Source organism: Hyperoodon ampullatus, assembly GCF_949752795.1.
Source record: "Hyperoodon ampullatus genome assembly, chromosome: 18".
Taxonomy (NCBI): Eukaryota; Metazoa; Chordata; class Mammalia; order Artiodactyla; family Ziphiidae; genus Hyperoodon; species Hyperoodon ampullatus.
Window position 1 is genome coordinate 55289112 of NC_136931.1, and position 22996 is coordinate 55312107.

At 55.5% G+C, this 22996-nt stretch overlaps 1 protein-coding gene across 1 annotated transcript; it reads right to left on the reverse strand.

The window, feature by feature from the left end:
* Positions 1-4402: 4402 nt before the first annotated feature.
* Positions 4403-11378, reverse strand: NTN5 (netrin 5; the record flags this gene model as incomplete). The annotated part of the gene is made up of 6 exons (XM_079723754.1): positions 4403-4767; positions 6094-6174; positions 6393-6446; positions 6872-7021; positions 7601-7789; positions 10748-11378. 6 exons carry the CDS (start codon positions 11376-11378, stop codon positions 4403-4405), a joined length of 1470 nt encoding a protein of 489 aa, XP_079579880.1.
* Between the last annotated feature and the right edge of the window lie 11618 nt (positions 11379-22996).

Sequence of the window (22996 nt, forward strand, 5' to 3'; positions counted from 1 at the left end):
TGTTTAAATAATAAAAACAAACTCCAATGGCTCTTACTCTGTGCCAGACACTGTTCTAAGCCCATTACCTACACATGTTAATTTATTTAATCCTCATAATATGCCCTGTGGGTTACTTCCTATTATCATCATCACCACCACCCCCATTTCACAGATGAGAAAACTGAGGAACAGAGAGGGATTTGAACCCAGTCGGTCTGGCTCCAGAGTCCATGCACTTCATGAAAATCGTCTCTAGAGCAGTGCCATCCAATAGAAGTTTCTGCGATGACAGAAATGTTCTTTATCTGCTCTGTCGGATATGTTTTCCACCCACCACCAATGTGGCAGTGGCTACTGATTGGATAGCTCAGCTCTGGTGAACTAAATTTGAATGCTGGCTACTTGCCAGCTACTTGTGTGATGGATGCTAAGTCTCCTTGCCTCTATCATTGCTTCTTTCTTTTTTTAAGATTTAGATTTGTGGGCTTCCCTGGTGGCGCAGTGGTTGAGAGTCCGCCTGCCGATGCAGGGAACATGGGTTTGTGTCCCAGTCTGGGAAGATCCCACATGCCGCGGAGCGGCTGGGCCCGTGAGCCATGGCCACTGAGCCTGCGCGTCCGGAGCCTGTGCTCCGCAACGGGAGAGGCCACAACAGTGAGAGGCCCGCGTACCGCAAAAAATAATAATAATAATAATAAAAGAGAGGAAGAAGAAGAAGGAGGAAGAGGAGGAGGAGAAAGAGAAGAAGAGGTAGGAGAAATCTGAAGTGTGAAAGGGACTCGACTTACCATTATTGGCTTTGAAGATAGAGGAAGGGGCCATGAGCCAAGGAATGCAAGTGGCCTCTAGGAGCAGGGAATGGAAAGGGAACATTCTTCCCTAGAGGTTCCAGAAGGAATGCAGCTTTGTTGACACCTTGATTTCAGCCCAGTAAAGTCCATGTTGGGCTTTGGACCTCTAGAATTGTCAGAGAATAACTCTGTGTTGTTTTAGCAGCTGAATTTGTGTTACTTTGTTATGGCAGCAATAGAAAACTAATACACTGGTTCTTCTCTCTTTCTGGGCACATAGGAGAATTCTGCTTTCCTGCCTTTGTGCAACTGTAATACTGACTAATGAGCTGTGAGTGGAAGGGCTAGAGTTGTTCCTGGGCCAAAGCATCTATTTCTTTTCTTTTTTTTTTTTTTAATTTATTTTTGGCTGTGTTGGGTCTTCGTTTCTGTGCGAGGGCTCTCTCTAGTTGCGGCGAGCGGGGGCCACTCTTCATCGCGGTGCGCGGGCCTCTCACTGTCGCGGCCTCTCTTATTGCAGAACACAGGCTCCAGACGCGCAGGCTCAGTAGTTGTGGCTCGCGGGCTCTAGAACGCAGGCTCAGTAGTTGTGGCACATGGGCTCAGTTGCTCCGCGGCATGTGGGATCTTCCCAGACCAGGGCTCGAACCCGTGTCCCCTGCATTGGCAGGCAGATTCTCAACCACTGCGCTACCAGGGAAGCCCCAAAGCATCTATTTCTTGTGTGGGACCATTCAATACCCTCTGTCTGTCTGTCTGTCTCTCTCTCCCCCCTCCCCAGTGATCAAGGATACCATGGGTTGCAGCTGGTGCAGTGACAAGACGGTGGATGCCTCTCAGCCTTGGCGCTTCAATGATTGTGTGGAAAATCGCCCCTTGCTGACTGGCATGGGACAGGACATGAGAAAGAAGTCAACTCTTATTGTGTCAAGCCAACAGGGCTAGCCTAACCTGACTAATGGAAGTCCTTAATGAAGTACGGGAACTAGCTTGCTGCTATACAAGGCAGTGTGTCCCAGGAAGAGAGAAGGGCAAGTGCAAAGGCCCTGAAGCAGAGTGTTCTTGGTTTTTAAAGGAACAGGAAGGAGACCAGTGTAGCTGCAGAGGGGTGAATGAGGGAGAGTCCTAAGAGGTGAGGTCAGGTATGGGGTGGGAGTGGATCAAGTAAGGCTTTGTAGGGCAGGGCAAGGACTTTGGATCTTATTCTGAGCAAGATGGGAAGACAATCAAGAGTTTTGGGCATAGTAACAGCACGGTCCGACTTAGGTTTTAAATCATTATCCTAGCTTCTGTGTGAAGAAGACTCTAAGAGGGTAGTGGGGAGACCAGTATGGAGACTACTTGTAATTCAGGCAAAGAGTGGTGATGGCTTGGATCAAGGTGGTAGCAGTGGAAATGGTAAAAAAAAAAAAAAAAAAAAAAAAAAAAAAAAAAAAGGCTGAGTTATGAACATATTTAGTATGTGTAACTGAAGAAACCTCAGGTAGAGTTGGAGTTGGGACAGGCCTGTAGGGGGAGCTCTCAGATCCCGCCAGGAGACCTCAATTAACAGGAGAGAAGTAAACCTACATCTGTGATAGGAAGGTACCTCTAGGTTACTATCAGAAGGAAGAAGAAAACTTCTCTTCATCCAAGGAAGCTCAGCCAGTCAGACTGTAGCAGGCCAACCAATGCAAAGCCTCCATACTTTGGACTCCCAGTTTCCTCCAATGGACTCTTTGGTTATTGCAGCCCCTCCCAACTCTCCTCTTTTCCCTATAAAAGCATGTTCCCCTTGCTTGTTCTCTGTATTTGCTTATGGCCACCCATCTTTGCATATCGCTGATTGTGATTTCTCTGCTAGTCCCTAATAAACTCAGTTTTGTTGGTAAAATAGCTGACCAATATATTTTTTTGAATAAATTTATTTATTTTATTTATTTATTTTTGGCAGCATTGGGTCTTCATTGTGTGCAGGCTTTCTCTAGTTGCAGCGAGAGGGGGCTACTCTTGGTTGTGGTGCGTGTGCTTCTCATTGCGTTGGCTTCTCTTGTTGCAGAGCATAGGCTCTAGGCACGCGTGGGCTTCAGTAGTTGTGGCACGAGGGCTCAGTAGTTGTGGCTCGCGGGCTCTAGAGCACAGGCTCAGTAGTTGTGGCGCACGGGCTCCACGGCATGTGGGATCTTCCCGGACCAGGGCTCGAACCCGTGTCCCCTGCATTGGCAGGCGGATTCTTAACCACTGCACCACGAGGGAAGTCCCTGGCCAATATATTATTAAAGTTGTAAGTAGATGTGAGGGTGAAGTAGTGGGGTAAGTAGTGCCTGATTGAACTGATTTTGAGAAAGGATGGAAAGAGCAAGATAAGGTCTAGAACTTTTCTGAAACACAGAACTCTTCTTAGAAAACCCCTTAAAGACTCCTAACTCCTGCTTCTGATATGCCCGCACCCAGGGCCCAGTTGGAAGCCAAAGGCAAGCCTCCCCATATATAGGATAGTATTGGTAGCTTGGGAGTCAGTCACCTCCTGAAGGCTATTTCCTGCCTTTCTTAGTCTCCTCAGGAGCATACCCAGAACATTGGTGGGAGGGTCTGTTCTCTCTGCCTAGCACCCAATGACATCATGGCCCAGCCTGACTCCCCACTGGCTAAGAGGCCTGCTTTTCTCTCAGGGAAAGAATAGGTTGCTCTCTAGGCCCCAGTGGACCTTAAGTCATATCACTTTGTCTGAGATTCCTTCAAAGTACTAGCTCACTTTCTCTCCTACCAAGGTCACCCAAATTTGAAATTTTTTTGTTGATTGTGGGGGCAGAGGCCAGGGTGACAAGGAAGATCATAGGCCCTGACGGCCTTCCATTCCATAGTACTTAAGCTTCCTGCCTTTTTCACCCCATCCCTCTGGCCTGTAGGTACCTAGCTGTTGGGTGGAATCGAATTCTACTTAGCACCAAGTGACGTCACATGACTCTGTGGCTCCCAATTGGCTAATCCCTCAGGAAAGGGTTTAGGCTGTGCTTCAAGACCAGGTGAACCCATGAGAACCCTCTTCAGATAGTCACTCAAAGTTCCATTATTCTTTTCTCAGAGACCATCCTGGGGCCATCAGAAACCAAGTGTTTCTCAATCTGGAACTTTCTGGAAATCTGACACTGCTGTGCTTTCCTCAGGTGTATTTCCCGCCTTTTCTAGCCACCATCCCCTCCCACCGGCTTTAACCAATCGTCAGGCAACATAAATCTGACTAGCACCCAGTGACATCATACCAGCTTTTTCATTGGATTGGCTATTCTGTCAGAGAGCTGTAGCCATATTCGGCTCCACAGATTTCCTCGTGGCCTTCTTCATTTGCCCCTCAGATACCCTCCCAGCACAGGTCAGGGGTCTGTAGCCGACTTTCCCCATGAGTTGAGACTTTATTGAGGGGACTAGATGAGTAGGTCGCAGGTCGAGTGTCCTAGCCAGAGACCAAGAGGTTTGCCGCCTTTATTTAAAAGTCCCTCATGCCTCCTCGGTGCTGGCACATGCAAGTGACGTCAGGGGCTCCACGGCGTCTGATTGGCTTGCTGGGGGACGCACCGTCGAGGTAGAATACTCCTCTCGCGGTTGCTTCAAGTTCCTTCCTTGGAGTTCGAGGCCGCCCGGCTCCGGCTCTAGATCCTGGGTTCGGGGCTGGGGGTCGAAGGCCGCAGGCCGTGGCAGCCTCCAGCGCGCTCCTCCTGCTGCAGCCGCCGCAGCGGCCGGGCCCAGCGCGGCCTCCAGGGCAGCGCGAGGCCATGGCGGTCGAGGACTAGGCGCGCGGGGTCGGGGCCGGTGGCCGCGCTGCCCAGCAGCAGGTAGTGGGTGGCGGGCCGCAGGCGCAAGCAGCCACAGGCCAGGTCGGCGTGGGGCACCCAGGCGTCCTGGCCGCCGCGGCGCACAGGCCGCGCCGGCTGCTTGTATACAGCCAGGACGCGCACGGCCAGCCGCTGCCACGCCGGGCCCGCCGCCTCGGACGCCAGCACCTGCGCGCGGAGCACTGCGGGGAGGGGAGATGTCAGGCCTGGGCGGTGGGGAGCCTCCGGGTCCCGTGGGGTCAGTCCTGGTGGGGAGGGACCCGGGACCCGAGAGTGGGCTTCCGGGATCGCATCAGTAGGGAGAGACCTTGAACCTTTGAGGGTGAGAGGTCTGGGGGTCTGGCCGTGTGCTGTGAGGAGTGAGATCTTTCTGGGGAGATGGGTCAAAGCAAGGAGAGCGGGGCTTATGGAGCGAGAGGTTGGGTCACAGGATTGTGATTGGGAAGGCGGGGGTGGGGGTCCCTCTGGAGAGGAGGCCAGACAGGGCGAGGAACCCAGGGGCCCACCAGGAATATGCCGGATGGGGCGCTTTGGGGGTCATATTAGAAGCAGCGGGTACAGGGATTACTTAAAGGGTTAGAGGTCCCAGGAGGACCCTGCAGTGGGTGGGGCTGGGAACAAGGTCCAAGAGGCAAGTCCAGATCTCTAATGCCAAGGGGTCAGAAGGTATTAGGAGCAGACAGAGCCCTTGGAAAACAGGGGTATTGCCATGGGAGGGATCTGCATTTAGGATTAATTTGGGGGCCAGAAGGAGATCAGTCCTTGGAAGCTGAGGGTCGAGGTCATACTAGTGGTGATTCAGAGACGTGTCCTCTCTGAGGGGGTGAGGTGAGACATGCTGGGAGCAGGACTCTGGCAGACAAGCTGGGTCTTTGGGGCAGAAGATCCCTGTGGGAGGTGGGGGGAGAATCCTCCACCTTTGAAGTTCAAGGACACTAGTGGCCAGATGCTGAGCCTCAGGGAGGAGAGGTCTGGGATCCTATACCATTGAGGGAAGTAACTAGGACTGGGCTGAACTGATTGTCCAAGAGAGCCTGCAGCCACAGGCCCTGGGGTCGGGGGCTGGTGTGGACTGGTGGATTAGGGCACTGTGGGGTGAGTCTGTGGGAGTGGAGCTCCGATATCTCAGACCCTGATAGGAGGCAGAGGGTCTGAGACAGACAAGACGGTGCAAGGATCCCTTCCATTCAACCAGTTCCCCTTTCTCCTTCCATCCTCAGGAGGCCACCTCCCTCCCTCAGAGATGTCAGGCTGAAGGAGATCGTGAAACTCTGCAAGGCCAATAACACGGGGAGAGAGGAGACTAGGAACGTGGGGAGCACCCCCTCCCCACTGCCCCTTCTGCCCATTGTCTGCTGTCCTGTTAGGTTCTAGATCAGGAAAGGCCCTGCAGAGTCCAACACCCCTTCCCATTTAAGCTGAGGAAACTGAAGGCCAGAGAAGGGGGTGGCTTGCAGCAGATCAGAGCCCCTGTGCCGCTGCTGGCCCTTTTCCACCCCAGCACTCACCGTACTCCTGCTGGCAGTACCTCCGAAGGCTCATGTGTACCCTGGTGTCCGAGACATTGCAGTAGTTTTGACACTGAGGGTCTGGGGAGGGTCAGGCTGTCTGCAGTGGGCTCCTGAGGCCTGGACTACAGCGTTCTGCTCCTGCCCATCCCCTGCATTTCATCTTGACAGACAGCTGGGGTGCCTGAACCCTTGGGGACTGGGCTCGGTGGAACACCCCTGGATCCCCACCTAGCGGCCCAGTCAGCCCATCCCTGATCCCTCTTGCTGCCAGGGGTTTCTAGGCCAGCCAGTCTTACCCGAGCTGTAAGCATGAGGGGTTGTAGCAAGGGTGGTGGTTGCCTCTGGAATTCCTGTGAAAGAGCAGAGGAGAGACAGGGCCTTAGTGCCTCCCATCCGCAGCCCGCTCCCCCCAAGGAAGCCAGGCATCCAGACCCCAAATGTCTATTCCCCTGAGGCCCAAGAGTGGAAGCACACTTTGCCTTTCTCCCCCAGGACCTGGAGTCCTGGTCCCTAGCCACTTTCTTAAGATTCAGAAGTCCAGGTCCCCAGCCCCTTCCTCCCTCAGACCCAGGAATCCAGGCTCCCACCCTCTTCGTCCCCAAGATGGAGGAGACTGGACTTTCAGTCTTCACCTCCCTAAGGACTCAGAGTCCGGCCTCCACTCTCTAGCGTCCGTCTCCTATGGACCAGGTCCTCACAACACCTGCCCCCTGGAGATCTGGGATGTCTCCTTCCCACCCCCCTTCAGACTTGGGGCCTGTCCCTCAGGACTCACGCTGGCAGGGCATCCTTGGGGAGCGGCTCTGCTGGTAGCCGGGACCACAGCGGCTGCATGTCAGGCCAGTGACCCCTAACTTGCAGGAGCACTGCCCACTGGTCTGGTTGCAGGTACCACCTGTCGCCCCGATAGGATGGCACTGGCAGGCTACATGAGGAGAGGAGCTGGGGATGTGCGGTGCAGGCTCCCAGCCTCTTCCTCCTCAAGGACTGAGGAGATTGGAATTCCCTGGCCACTTCTCCTCAGACCCAGGATCCAGGCCCCCGGCCCCTCCCCCGTCAGACCCAGGATCCAGACCCCCGGCCCCTCCCCCCTCAGACCCAGGATCCAGGCCCCCGGCCCCTCCCCCCTCAGACCCAGGATCCAGACCCCCCGCCCCTCCCCCCTCAGACCCAGGATCCAGGCCCCCGGCCCCTCCCCCCTCAGACCCAGGATCCAGACCCCCAGCCCCTCCCCCCTCAGACCCAGGATCCAGGCCCCCAGCCCCTCCCCCCTCAGACCCAGGATCCAGGCCCCCGGCCCCTCCCCCCTCAGACCCAGGATCCAGGCCCCCGGCCCCTCCCCCCTCAGACCCAGGATCCAGACCCCCGGCCCCTCCCCCCTCAGACCCAGGATCCAGGCCCCCGGCCCCTCCCCTCTCAGACCGAGGATCCAGGCCCCCGGCCCCTCCCCTCTCAGACCTGCCGGCCTCCTTTCCCTCTAGGCTGGGCTTCAGGCTGCACTCACCCCTGCAGGCCTTGCGGCTGTTGATAGGCTGGCTAGGGTCCCTCCAGAACCCCGGCTGGCAGTAGTGGCAGTGCCGCCCGGCTGTGTGGTGGCGGCACCGCTCACAAACACCCCCACTCCGGCCGCCCGACAGCCTGAACAGCTCAGAGTTGAACCTACAGCGTCGCGCGTGCTGGTTGCAGGAACAGGCTAGGAACAGGATGGAGTCACAGCACATCAGGCCCGGCTCTCTGTTCCCCTGTCCCAGCTTTCTCCCCACTGCCCTCAGGAAAGAGACTGCCCGGGGGTCCCTAGGTAAGTGTGGGTCCTAGAAGCTCTTCACTGTCATCTTTAAAATGGGTGCACTGGACTGGAGCTGGATGAGCCCGAGAGGAGTGATGAATATGCTGGATGTCTGTGTAAAACCAGGGGGTGTAAAGAAGAGTGGCGGCTCTGGGCCGAGGCTGTGGAATCAGAGCCCCGCGTGTAAGTGTCTCACTGTTTCCGTGGGCAAGTGACGACTCCTTTCTGTAGCTCAGTCTCCTTTGCTGTAAAGTAGCATTTATAGTGTCTACTTCATGATCTTTAAATGCAACCACCTACATAAAAAGTGCCTACTTAACTCCGTACCTGACACAGAGCATGCCCCTGCCCATTCAGCACATCCACGTGCCCGGTGCCATGTGCCGAGTGCTTGGCATGTTTCCTTCTCACAGCAGCTCTGTGAGACTGGGGCTGTCACCATCCCCATTTTACAGATGTGAACACTGAGGCAGAGAGGCGCGGTGACCTGCCCAAAGAAACTCAGCTGAGGGGTGGTCAGAGGCAGGATTGCAACCCAGGCTCACTCCAGTGCTTCTCATACAGCTCACATGAGGACCACGTACCATGTACATTTTGCTGGGGAGTGTTGATCAGATTTTCAAAAGCAGTGGCTCTCAAACCTTACCGCTTATCCAGATTACGTGGGAAATGTTTAAAAAGAGCAACACAGATTCCAGGGCCCATCCCAGGGCTTCTGTGGGTCCAGGGGCCTGTATGTCTAGCAAGCATCCCAAAGTGAGATGCTGATGCAGGGAGTTCATGGACCACTCTTTGGAGAGATGTAAGGAATTTTTGACTCCAAGAGGTTTGAGAGGCCTGGACTAGCAGGTCCTGAGGGCCCCAAGGAGCAGCGGGAAGGTCAGGGAGCTGAGACAGCTGTGTGTTCTTGGGAAAATGACTCCCCCTCTCTGAGCCTCAGTTTCCTCCCATCCAGTGGGGATCTCAGTTCCTCTCTCAAGGGTTTTTGTAGGCGTTAGGGATGGCAGCACTCTTGAGATTATCAGTCAGTAGAGTTGGGCTTTGGATTCTTTCTGACCTGAGAATGATCACTTCACCTCACTCCCCACTAGAAAACTTGGATTGGGGGAAGGGTTCAGGCCACTGTGTCTATAAAGCCCACAGCTCCGCCACAGGAGTTAGTCTCATCCTGTCTGCCCAGGCCCTTCTCCATCACAATACTGTTGGTCTGTTACCCAGGTTCGGAGGGTCGGCTGCTCAGCTCAGCCTGAGGGGATGTGGTGATCCACAGAGGGACAGCCTCCCCAGCTCCCAGGCCCTGTCCTCCCCCAGGATGGACCCCACCCCACCCTCAGGCCACGTGATTCTCCCCTCCCTCACTCCCCTGTAGGGGCATCAGATCTTACTGGTAGGAATGGGCCAACTGGACAGAGGCCTGGGATGATGAGAACAGCGGGTCAAAGGGGACCCAAGTGTGATGAGGACAGAGCGGGGAGCAGGGGACAGCTGGGTGGTCTGTGAGTTCGTCCACTTGACGTTGCAGGAGGACGGAGAGGGGGAGGGGGCCAAGGATGTGCGAGGTGGAGAGAGAGGGAGGTCCAGGAGCGAGAGAATGGAGGGGGCGTGTGTGTGTGTGCGTGTGTGTGTGGTGTGTATCTATCCATGGAGTGGAGTTAGCAAGGCCATGTAACACACTCAGACCCTCTAGCAAGGCTGCAGGCTGCAGGTGGGATGAGGAGGGCTGTCTCTGAGGAGAGCCGCTGGAGGGATGGGGAAGGGCCCAGACTCTGGAGGCCAGTCCGGAAGCCCTGAGGATGGGGGAGGGCATTGAGTGGGGCCTGGGGAGCTCTGGTCCAGCTGGAAGGCTGGTGGATGGCCCAGCCTCTCGGAAGACTTCTCTGAGTCCAGTCCCAGCACTGCCCCTTGCTGACAGTGAGACGTAGGGCAAGTGACACGTCCCCTTGGGCCTCACCCTCCTCGTCTGGGCAATGGTAACATTGGCGGAATCAGATAACTCTTCCTCCGTGCCAGGTCCTGCATCAGGCTTTATTCTAAGGGCTTTATGTCTTTTAATGTATTGAATTTTCACTACAGCCTGTAAAGGAAGGGCTGTTACTATCCTCACATTACAGGTGAGCCAATGGAGGCAAAGAGAGGTTTGGTCATTTGTTGGGGTTCACACAGCCAGGAAGCAGAGAAGCTGGGATTTGAGCCCAGGCAGTCTGGCTGGCTGCTGAGGCCATGCCCGTGTCTGCTGCCCGAGAACATCTAGTGTGACAGCACATAAAGGTGGCTGGCAAGGACAAGCTAAGACCCTTGGGCTTATCCTCCTGAGCTCAGATTCCGGCCCTGCCACTTTCCAGCTGCATGTCCTTGCCCAAGGGACTTCCCAACTCTAGCCTCAGTCTCCTCATCTGTAAAATGGGCCTGATGTAATACCTGCCCTGCACATAGTAGTTGCTGGATAAATATGTGTCTAATGAATAAATCCTTACCCCCTGTGGTTGATTTGATGATTCCAAAAATGTCCAGTTGCCCTGTTTTCCTACAGCCACTCAGTAAATACCACCTGAGCACCTGCACCAAGCCAGGCCCTGGGCTGGGAGCTCAGGAAATGTTATCCATATCACCATCACCATGATCAAGTGTCAGGGAGACGCTGGAGCCCCCTAATGGGCATGTAAGCAGCTGGAAGTCTGGGGGCAGCACAGGTGGTGGGGAGGGAGTGGGCGGAAGCGAAGAGGGGGCCTGGCTGGAGGACAGTATGGGGAGAAGCAAGGAGCATGCAGCTCTGGGGAGGGGAGAACATCCTGCCCCTCAGGGAGAAGGGCCCAGCTGCTTGAGCCGTGTGGCCAGCTGGCGGGTCAGGGTGGGCCCAGGACTCACGCAAGCAAGGGTGAGGGTGCCGGGGTGTGGCAGGCCGCCAGGGCCAGTCGCGGTGGGATGGGCGGCAGCTCTCACAGCCTGGGCCGGTGGTGTGGTGGCGGCAGCGGCAGCGGGGCGGCCGGTCACGGGCAGCACAGCGGGCTGCGTGGCCATGGCACTGGCAGCGGCCTCTCACTCCTGCTGCTGCCAGCTCTGCCTGGCCCCCGAGCTCCACACGGAGGTGACTGGCCACCACCCTGGCCTTAGGGCCCGGTGGGGCTCGGAAGGTCACCGTCTCGGGACCTCCCAAGGCCCCCGGCCAGGCGGGTCTGCGCCACAGTGATCTCCAGGGCCCTCCGGTGGCCCAGGCAGCAGACAGGACCAGGGCTGGGGGTCCTGGGGTGCAGAAGCGCAGGCTGACGGACGTCAGGAGGAAGGGGCCACCCAAAGCTAGGGTCAGACTGCCATTGCAGGTGGCCCGGGGGCCGAGATCCGCCCCCGGGGAGGGGATGCAGGCCTGGGGACAGGAGGCAGCCATGCCGGCCAGCTGGGTCACTGGTGGGAGGCAGAAGCGGGGGCGGCCCCCTGGATGGTAGCATGGGTCTGCGCTGGCCTGGCTCAGGAGGAGCAAGAGGGCAAAGGTCACTGGCATGGTTCTGGCAGAGGCACGTACCTGGAGAGGAGACGAGTGTCTGGGCGGGGGGCCTCAGGCCGCCCTCGGGGGTCAGCCTCCAGCCCGCTCCCCAGGCTCCCCGAGGAACCCCGGCATTCCACCCCCAGCCCTGCCCCAGACCCCTCCCGGCTGCTTCGGAGCGAGGAAAATAGTTCCATCTGGGGAGAATTACTGTTTACATAACCCAAAGGAGAAAGAACGCAAGCAAAATCGAGAATTTTGCCTGAACTAATCCGTAGCTTAGCACCCCAGAGCTATCCGTCAGTGTGTCAGTGTCGAGGGGCAGGGGGCCCTGGGGAGAGGGCAGGGAGGGGGGACAGATGGCGAAACCCAAAGAGGGAGCAAGGGGGAGAGAGGAGGAGCCGGGTGCGCAGGGGAGGGGAGTTAGAGACAGATGAAGACTTAGTGGCAAAGAAATGGAGAAAGGGGCCGACAGAGGCCCAGACGGCAAAGAGAGTCGGGGGCAGAGGCCAGCGAAGGGCAAGGGCCAGGCAGGGAGAAGGAACTGCGAGGAGCGAGAGGACGGACACAAGGGGAGACCAGGAGGCACCCAGAGTCCACAGGGTGGGGGGCACCGGGTCCCAGGGAGCCTGGGGGCTGAGACAGACAGGTGCGCAGGGGGCTCAGAGACACCTGTGAAGCAGGAGGAGCACAGGCAGCCCGGCGGGCCTGACCCGGGGGGGAGGCGGAAGGGGGCGGGGAGCAGAAGCAGGAGGCCAGGCCCATGGGGACTGGGGATCAGAGTGGAGGCCCTTTCCCACGTGGGGCCCTAACCGTGTTCTCCACGCCCAGGGCACGGAGGGGGATTATCACCAAACAACCCAAACAACTAGGCCTCCCTGCCACCCAGCCCTAGCTTCCACCCGCCCTTAACCCTTTCTCACCCAGGTTCAAAGCCCCAAGAGCTGTGCTGAGGGACCCGATGGGGACGGGGATGCCTGGGGGCTGGAAGCCTGGGCTGGGAAGGCAGACCCCTGGTTTCCCCTTGAGGCTCACGATGGGAGGACCCTGTACTTGCATTTCTGATAACCTCTGCCCACCCCACCCTCCACTGCCATTCTAGGCCTCAGGGTCCGGGAATCAGAGGCCCCGCATTCCCCTCCAGTCCTAAGGTCCCCAGAGCAGAAGGGAGAACAGATGTCGGGGGTGGCGGGTACTAAGGGAGGAGAGAGGGAGACGGGGCCGGGCCAGATGCTAGGGCGCCCGCAGGGACCACAAGTCCAGAGCCGGGGATGGCAGGATCGAGGACAGACCTGGAGCGGAAATGCGCGCCCCCACCCCACCCCACCCCACCCCGAGCTGGCAGCCCCTGATGAGGAGCCCACTCGGGTCTGGGGGCCTTGGAGCCCTGCTGGGCCCCACTGTCCAGGCCCCTGGCTCTGAATCTGGACCCGGGTTTGTGCCCCAGCTGGGAGTCCAAGAGGTAGCAGTGGGTGCGGGTGGGTCCCGTCCTCCCAGCCTGATTTCACAGCCCGCAGCGCTCCCACCGCAGTCGCCCGGTGCGGAGGCCGCCTCCCCCGCCCCAGACGAGGCCCAGACGACGGGCGTGGCCCTCCGCACCTCCCGAGGAGGAGCCTGGCGCCATTTTGAGCTCTTGTGCCCGCCGGGCATTTGCCCCCGTCCCCCGGCACCGGCCTTGTTAAGGGGCTCGCCCCATCTCCCACCTCCTCTCTTGCCTGGGCGGTTCACGGGGTACCGCTTTCTGGCCTTTAGTACCCCGGGCAACCGGCTGAGTCCCACGGTGTTCCTGGGGGATCCAGACGCCACCGCCTGCCACTGGGGAGCCCAGATATCCGGCCTCCAGTCCCTCTGGAGACTGTAGCCCACCCTGGCCCCCACTTTAAGGGGCAGAGTCTAGCCGTGTACTCACCAGGTCCAGGGTCAGGCCTCTTGCCTGGGCAGTGTGGGGTTCCACCTGGGACCCAGGCCCCTTTCCCCGGCTTCTTTTGCACACACCCCACCCTTCACCCCTGTCGTCGTCCAAACCTGTTCCCTGGAAGAGACTGTCCTCTGCAGTCAGCCGCTCACGGCCCTTCCCTCCCGCAGGAGCTTGGCGGCCAGCGTGGGCTCTCGGAGTGAGTGCAGGCAGAGTGGCTGTTCTCAGCCCCCGGGCTAGTAGGGGTTCTGGGCGGGAGCTCAGAGCAGAGCCTAAGAATCCAACACCACCCCGCCCCAGTCCCCTCGCCAAGGCAGCCACGCTCTCCCCGCAGGGACCCCTGGCAGCCACGCCACCCGGCGCTGTGTGGGACATGAGCGCCGTCGCCCCCCGGGGCCCGCAGCTGGACAGCCCCGAGCAGGCTGGCCCAGAAGGCTCAAGGCAGGTAGGAGGGGACGGCGGCCAGATGGCCTTCCGGGGTCTGGGGTCCGTGCTCCCCTCACACCCCGCCCCTGCCCCGCGACTCCTGACTCCTCAGTGCAGGCAGGCTCGGGCTCAGCCCCAGCACGTGGTGGCTGTGATCAGGAAGGGGCTGGCCTGCTGGGGAGCACGGCGCTGTCAGGGCCGCTGACGCTGGGGCGGGACGTGGGCCCCTGGCTGTGTGACCCCAAGCCAGCCCCTCCTGCCCTCTGGAACCTTCTGTCAGCTGTGGGTCAACTGAGCATGAAGGTCATTCGCTTTCAAGCCTTAAAAAATCAGTGCTCTTTGAAGGGTGGCACCACCCACCCGGAAACCCAAAGACTTGGGCTTCTTTCTAAGGTGGTGGGGAAGGAGAAGGGGGAGATATGAATGCCTGGGACCTTGGTGGTTCTAGCGGCTGGAGGGAGAAATCAGGGACCCCCGGAGGGGGACTGAGCTCAAAGCGGATCCGTCCATGGCCAGTTTACTGTGAGGCCTCAACACTTCATTCATGAACCTTTCATGCAAATATCCCCCTCAACTCCATTACATATCCGAATGGTTTTGACTAGAAAAATAACATTTTTCTTCACTTCCCCCTGAGAAAAGCAAGGGCCTCAGGAGGATGGGGCACCACATTTGCTGCTGTGGCCTTGAGTGCATTGATTGTGGCACAGCGCGGGCCCGACCCTGACAGGGATTTGGGGACCCAGTGTCTGGGGCGGGAGGGCACAGCCAAGGCTACCCGTGATTCTGGTTCTGGGTGACCCTCACACCGGGCAGTGGAGAGGCAGCCCCGGGGGCAGGAGGCAGGGTGGGGACATGGGTAAGGCGTGAGGAGGAGGAGTTAGCTGCCCGAGAAGGAGACGCCACCAAGTCAGAGGGGGACATGTGAGATCCCAGGCGGCGGCGTGATGGACAGGGTAACTTGCTGCGCTGATCCATTCAGCTGGTGCCCACTGACTTCCTACTGTGTGTCTGACGCTCTGCTGACCGCACGAACACGCGCAGCAGCCCGTCCTTGTCAGGCTCACAGTCCAGAGAGCAAGATCGTGACCAAAAAGTAGTAAGTCATTATGTTCTAGAGAAAGATGGAACGTGACAAATGCTTTGGAGCAAAAGCAAGTAGGGAAGTAGTTTGAGGGGCGGGGGTCAGGGGGACATTTGGGCTGAGACCTGGAGGAGGTGAGGGCAAGATGCCCACGTGGGCATCGGGGCAGGAGGACCCAGGCACAGGGAGTGGCCAGTGCAAAGGCTAATTTTGCTGTCAGAGAAAACTCAGGAAGAAGGTTTAGGTCTCACTTTATCCACCCCCGTCCCCCGCCCCAGGGACTAGAAGTTTCTTAAGCTAATGTTCCCTGTAGGGAAGCTTGCTTTCTCACTTTTGCTTTTAATAGTCTGAGCTGCCTGAGGCGATTATCACCCCTGAAGGGGCCTGGGGTGGGGGGTAGAAGCAGAAAGCAGAGAGGAAACAACTCCCCAAGTTGGGGAGGAGACTTTGGGGGGAAGGGGCAGTTCCTCAAGTATGGGGCACCTTTACCCGCACAGCGCCCCAGAGGCAGGACCTCCCAGGGCCACAGCTCTGAGGTGGGCTCAGCAGGGTGGGACCCACACCTCTGGGCTTCCAGAGACATCTTTTCATCCCTATCTCTGTGACGCAGAAATCACAGAGGCCCCAGGAGGCAGGGCATGTCAAAGCCCCTGAGTAACTGCACTGGGAGTGTGCAGCTGAGTACCCCTTTCTCAGGACATAGTGGAAAAATCCAGGATCGTAGTTATGAGTACAGATTCCTGAACCACACCGGTTTCAAATCCAGGCTCCACATCTTTCCTAGCTGCGTGACCCAAAGCAAGTTTCTTAACCTCTTCTGTTAAATTGGCATAAAAAAGTACCTTCCTCTTGGGAGATCACAAGGACCAAATGAGTGAAGATAGGCCTACAGTCTAATATCTGAAACTCTGTGGACCAGACATGCCGCAGAACCGGTGTTTTGACACCATCATGCGGTGCACAGGTTATATTATATATTATACAACTCCCCCGGTGGGGTCTGGGCAGCATCCCATAATCAAACATTATTGTTTCTGCAAGCAGAACACATGGGCGTTTGCTCCAAAATAAGTCAAGTCTGCGAATAGCTGCACGTTGGTTCAGATTTTGTCCCCAAGTGAATTCAGCTCAGGTTGGGGTTTGCCAGCAATCTTCATGAAAATGGTCAGTAAGGAATTGTGGACCAGGGTATAAGCGCTGAAACCAGTGCCTGGCTTGAGTCGGGAACCACAGAAGCACCAGCTTTGGTTCATTATTTCCTGTGGCTTTTCAGTTGTGTAGGCTCATGAGAGACCAGGAGAGGGAGCTCTTGAGACTGGAGGACAGAGGTGGCAGCCAGACTAGGCTACCTGATTGGCAGAGCCCAGTGCAAAATGAAAACCCGGGCTGCCTTGCACTCGCTTATGGAGACTTTCTAGACGGCTAGAACAGAGCAGGGACCCTGTGCAACTGCACGAGTCGCACACCGTGGAGGTGACCCTGGGTGGGTACCTCTGTCCTCAGCTGGTTTCTCCTCCCCAGTAGCCCTGGCTCCAGTCCCTGCTCAGCTTGCCTGCTGGCTTTGAGACCGGCCTGGGGCTCTGGCTGAGCTGCCTGAGCTGACCAGAGGCGGAAGCTTGAGTCCTCCTCTGCGCAGGACCCCAGGCAGGGCCTGAGCTGGACAGGCTGTGTGATAAGGATTGGGACAGAGTTGTCACCAGCCCAGCGAGAAGAGGGGCTCAGGGGCAGCTTTAGTTTGCTTTTTGGAGACTAAAGCAGCGAGCAAGGCATTTCTTGTACATCTCAGGGGAGGGAGCGTAACACATGTTTCAGGTGGTAAGAGTCAGCTGACCTCACTGGGAACCCACGTTGAATGTGAGACCCTTGAGGAGGGCCCAAGAGTGTTCAGATTTCCCATAGGGGTCAGATTAATAAAGTGAGGGGCCCTGGAATATAGGAGGAAGAGGAGGCAGAGAGTGGAGGAGAGGCCCACAGAGCCCTGACATTTAAGGGGGCCAGTGGAGGGAGAGATGGGGAGCCTGAGGGGGTGAGATGGAAGCCAGATGAGGAAGAGCGGGGGCCTCACAATCCAGGGCTTCTGTAGGGGCCTTGGGGGTCTCCTGAGCTGCAGGCACTGGGACAGCCACAGGGAAACCACAGGTGCCTGGTCAGGGGAACAGAGGAGGGGAGAGGACACAGCGGGTCAGGACACACTGGAGACCCAGCGTGAAAAGACCGTTTCTGGGAGCCCAGGGGAGACCTGGAGGAGAGATGGACTGAAAAAGAAGCAACCCCTGAAGAAGGGATTCTCCACCCCATTACAAGGATGGGGAAACTGAGGTTCATGGAGCCCAGTCAGAGGCAGGAGATGGAGGGAGTCTGGGTAGGTTCAAAAGTGTAGGCTTCACTGTGCTAGCATGGCACGCCCACTGCGGTCAACAAGACAGACAGTGTTGGCGAGGATGTGGAGAAATCAGAGCCCTCATACGCTGCTGGGGGGAGTGGAAAATGAGGCAGCTGCTTGGAAGCCAGTCTGCAGTTCCTGAAAGCGTTAAACACAGAGTTAGTTATCACATGACCCAGCGATTCCACTCCTAGGAAATACCAGAGGGAAGTGAAAACTTAGGTCCACACAGGGATTTGGACGTGCATGTTCATAGCAGCATTCTTCATAATTCCCCAAAGTGGAAACAACCCAAATGTCTAGCAACTGATGAACTGATAAATAAAACGAGGCATATCCATGCCGTGGAATATTAGTCGGCTGTAAAAAGAAATCAGTGACATACTAACACACGCTGCAACATGGATGAGCCTTGAAACTCTGACACTGAATGAAAGAAGCCAGTCACAAAGAGCTACTTACTGTGTGATTCATTTATATGCAACATGCAGAGTAGGTAAATCCACTGAGACAGAAAGTAGATGAGTGGGAGGGAGGGGGCGGGGAGGGTGGGAAGACGGGGGGTGGGGATGGCTAAGGGGTGCAGGGTTTCTTTTGGGGGTGATAAAACTTTTCTAAAATTAATTGTGATGGTTGCCCAACTCTGTGAATATACTAAAAGCTGCCGTACACTTTAAATGGGAGAATTGTATGGTATTTGAATATTATCTCAATAAAGTGGTTGCCAACAAGAAAGAAGAAGAAGGGCTCTAGGGGGCTTCCCTGGTGGCGCAGTGGTTGAGAGTCCGCCTGCCGATGCAGGGGACACGGGTTCGTGCCCCGGTCCGGGAGGATCCCACATACCACAGAGCGGCTGGGCCCGTGAGCCATGGCCGCCGAGCCTGCGCGTCCGGAGCCTGTGCTCCGCAACGGGAGAGGACACAGCAGTGAGAGGCCCGCGTACTGCAAAAAAAATAATAATAATAAAAATAAAAAAGAAGAAGGGCTCATCGGAGACCTAAATATAAAAAAAGCTAAATCTAGGCAGCTAGAGGTGGCAACGCGGAGAGAATGTTACAGAGGCAGGAGGTGGGAACTGGCGGACCCTTAAGTCCTGGTCCAGAAATGACACAGTGTCACTTCTGCCATATGTGATTGGCCAAGGCGGTCACAGGCCCACCCAGAGTCAGGGAAGGAGCGTCAAAGACTCTGCAGCAGCTTGAATCCACCAGATCCACTGACAGTAGCGGGAGGCACTTAGCGCTTACCATGGCAGGGGCCCTTCCAGGCACCCGTCATGCAGGGGCTATGGTTAGCCCCATTTTATGGAGAAGACTGAGCCCTAGGGAGTTAACTAACATGCTCCGGGTTGGCCAGCAGGAGGCAGAGTCTGCATGTGAACCTGAGCTTGTCTAGCCTCACAGTCTAGGCTCTGCACCTCTGTATATGCAGCCTTAATAGATTCGTGAGCTCACAGGGATGCACGTAGTAAATACTCTAGAAGTCTTTGTTTTCCAAGACTTACAGAGTGCCTTCTGTATGCTAGGCGCTGTTCTAAAAATGTTACCGATGAGGTAGTTCTGTTAGGTGGGACCATATGAAACGGCTGTTTGTGTAGGAAAAATATGGTTGAATATTGGCACTCTCAAATGGTTCAACTCAGTCATTGCTTTTTTTTTTTTTTTTTTTTTTTGCGGTACGCGGGTCTCTCACTGCTGTGGCCTCTCCCGTTGCGGAGCACAGGCTCCGGACACGCAGGCTCAGCGGCCATGGCTCACGGGCCCAGCCACTCCGCGGCATGTGGGATCTTCCCGGACCAGGGCACAAACCCGTGTCCCCTGCATCGGCAGGCAGACTCTCAACCACTGCGCCACCAGGGAAGCCCGGTCACATTCTCTTGATGTGGATCTCTTTGGGGCTGCTTGAGTGTCCTTACAATGCTTGAGTGTCCTTACAGCATGGCGGCTGGATTCCTCCAGAGAGAGAAACCCAAGAGACCAAGGTAGAAACTGCAACGCCCTTTACGACGGAGCCTTACCTTGTCTCACAATGTTGCTTCTGTCATATCCTGTCCATCACACAGAGCAGCTTGACTGAATGTGGGAGGGAACTACACAAGGGTATGATACCAGGAGGTGAAGATTATTTCAGGCCATATTGGAAGCTGCTGTATTAGTTTGCTAGAGCTGCTATAGCAAAGTACCACAGATGGGGTGGCTTAAACCACAGACCTTTATCACCTCATAGTTCTAGAGGCTTGAAGTTTGAGATCAAGGTGTCGGCAGGGCTGGTTCCTTCCGAGTGCTCCTAGGGGATGATCTGCTCCGAGCCTCTCTCCTTGGCTGGTAGATGACCACTTCTCTCTATGATTCTACATCCTTCTTCTGTACGTGTATGTGTCCAGAATTCCTCTTCTTGTAAGGACACCAGTCATAATGAATTAGGGCCCACATAATGATCACATTTTAATTTAATTACATCTGTAAACATCCTGTCTCCAAATACAATCACATTCTGAGGTTCTGGGGGGTTAGGACCTCAACCTAGGAATTTTTGTGGAGACACAGTTCAGCCCATAACAGCTCCCAGCCTCCATTCCCAGCCCTACCCCCTAGAATCAGACGGTTTTTACTCCCTTTCCTTTTTTTCCTCCATTCTCTCAGGGTCAGCCCCTTCTCAGGATAATTTACCTTAGCCAGGATCTTTTCCTAAATTAACTCTTTGGGAGAGATTCAAGCCAGAAGGATAGAGGAACCTCAGACCTGACCCCTGGCTCTCTGTCGAGTGTAACAACACCATCCGGGACTTCCCTGGCAGTCCAGTGGTTAAGACTCTGTGCTTCCAATACAGCAGGTGCTGATTCAATCCCTGGTTGGGGACCTAAGATCCCACATGCCATGGAGCATGGCCAAAAAAAAAAAAAAGAAAAAGTGTAACAACATCAGAGTATAGAAGTGGATGGCAACTGTATCTCACATTTCAATAAAATACTCATGTGCTAGGTCTCTTCCTGTTGCCCCTCCAAATCTCATCTCCAATGTTCTCCCCCTGTTCTGTGCCCTGGGAGGCTGTCTTATGTTATCTGCTGTGGCCCGAATATTTGTGTCCCCTACAAATTCATATGTTGAAGCCTTAATCTTCAATGTGTTGGTATTTGGAAGTGGGGCCTTTGGGAGGGATTAGGTTGTAACGGTGGGGCCTTCATAAATGGGATTGGTGCCCTTATAAGGACATGAGAGAGATGTCTTCTCTCTGCCAACGTTTTATTTATTTATTTTTTTTTTTGCGGTACGCGGGCCTCTCACTGTTGTGGCCTCTCCCGTTGCGGAGCACAGGCTCCGGATGCGCAGGCTCAGCGGCCATGGCTCACGGGCCCAGCCGCTCCGCGGCATATGGGATCCTCCCAGACCGGGGCACGAACCCGTATCCCCTGCATCGGCAGGCGGACTCTCAACCACTGCGCCACCAGGGAGGCCCCAACGTTTTATTTTTATAAAGGCAAAAGTGCAAGTTGACCAGCCATCAAAGTAAATTGCACTAATTCCTTTAACAAACTTTTATTGATCTGCAAACCAGGAAGTGGGCTCTCACCAGGAACTGAATCAGCAGGTCTTGGGCTTCTCAGCCTTCAGAACTGGGAGGAAGAAATTTCTGTTGTTTAAGCCACCCAGGCGGGGGTATTTTTGTGACGGCAGCCCAAACTGACCAACACAGTATCTGTGAGCTCCCCTGTCCTATGCCTTCCTGTTGGCTTGGGTCAGTGGGATCACAGTCCAGAAATCGGAAGAGGAGGGAGAGTGAAGCTGGGCCATTTATTGTCCCAGATCCATCCCGGCTGATCTAGAGGTGGTAGCAGCTCCCCACAGTTGCCAGCCCCTGGGAGCTGTATTGTCTCTCATTGTTTTCCCTACACCCTACCCACATCTTGGTAAATTATCCTATTTAACTCCTCTCATGTCACTTCCTATGAGTGTTCCATCTCCTGCTGGGGGTCTGAGTGATGCCTCCAGGATTTTGGTACTACACACAGAAGTTCCCACGTTGAATCTGAAATGCCCACATTGCTCTGACGTTGAAACCACTAGCTGAATTTCTGGCCAGATTAGTGGAATGAGGACTTGTTCTCAGTCAAAATCAAATTGACTCACAGAAAATAATGAAGAGAGGTGACATTTCTCACAGACCTGACTTGGAGGATGAAGATGAAATCTGTGGAGCTGTCACAGCACCCACGGGTGGGAAGCTGGGCGCTAGTTTCTTGCACATCTTTTCTTGCACATTCTGGGGACCTTTAGGTGCTGGGGGAAGATTCAGAAGACCCGTGCTCACAACCACCCTCTCTTGTTACCTCCCAGGAGGTCTCCACCCAGAAAGGGCCCTGCCGGTGGACAGAACAGGCACCAGCTGCCTCCGGGAGCTGAATGGAGTAGCTCGATATACTCTATTGAGCTCTGTTTAATCTAGAAGCTCGGGTGACCCAGCTCTGTTCCCTGTGTTTGAAGGGCCTTGGTGGACAAGGAACTTTACAACTTTTATTTTATCAGGGCCAAAGCAGGAACTGGCCAGCTGCCAACAATGAATCACACTAATTCATTCAAGAAATGTTTACTAAGCTCCTTCCTGGATTTGCAAACCCAAACCAGAAGGTAGCAAGCCCTTCAACACCTTCCCCCTGCTACTCACCAGAGGGGATACAAGGACGCCCAGGACAGGGACTACTTAGGGTCTCTGAAGACAGAGCTCTCACAGCCCAGCGCTCCAGAGAGCATCAGCACACCGTGTGTGTTTGTTATGAGTTGAATTGTGAATTGTGTCCCCCTAAAAGAGATGTTGAAATCCTAATTCCCAGTACCTCAGGATGTGACATCTGGGAACAGGGTCTTTACAGATGTAATTAGTTAAGATGAGGTCACACTGGAATAGGGTGGGCCCTACTCCAGCACAGGTGGCACACAGAACGCCCGTATTGACTGAGGCAGAGATTGGCATCGGGCCTCCAGGAAGGTGAGAGAATAATTTCCTATTGTTTGAAGCCACCCAGTTTGCGGTATGTGGTTATAGCAGCCCTACAGAATGAATACAGCATTTAATGCGTATTTACTGAATGGACTGAACAATCTCCTGGTCAGTGCTTCTGGCTTAGCACACAAACAGGTTACAGCCAGCATGTGCACAGATGTCTTGGCCCAGGATCTGTGTTCCTGGTCAGAGCCTGGAACCCAGGGGCCATTAAGAGAACAATGGGGCTGAGTCAAGCAGGGTGGGGCCTGCTTGAACCTGAGAAGCTGCCAGAAGCTATATAGATGTGGCACAGGAGTAACCTACAGCAACATCCTTGCTTTGGATTTATAAGTCCCTGAAACGCTCAGAGCCCATTAAGATCGCATGAGCATTATCTTTCCAGAAGAGGCTCAGGCTTGTCCAACTATATGCCTGGACTGAACCAACCCAGATGGGGCTGGGTCCCTTGGGTCGCCTCCATGTGTTTATTTGAGCCCAGCCAGAAATAGACGCCTGGATGGGACAACCCTCTTGGGTCGGGGAGGCTGGGTTTGCTGAATAAGGTTCATTTCGCAGTTCAGCTAGAGCAGGAGATCCACAGTCTTATCGCCCACAAGCTCCAGATAAGGCCCCTTCCTCATGGCCACTGAAAGAAAAGCCTCCGCATCCCCTTTTAAGCGCCGCAGCCCTTGGCAACCACCAATCTGCTTTCTGTCTCTATGGACTTGCCTTTTCTGGACATTTCCTACAATATGTGGTTCTTTGGCCAGGCGTTGTTTTAACCCTCAGAGAGGTGAAGTCACTTGCCCAGGATCACACAGCTATTGAGTGTGGGAAGCTGAAATTAG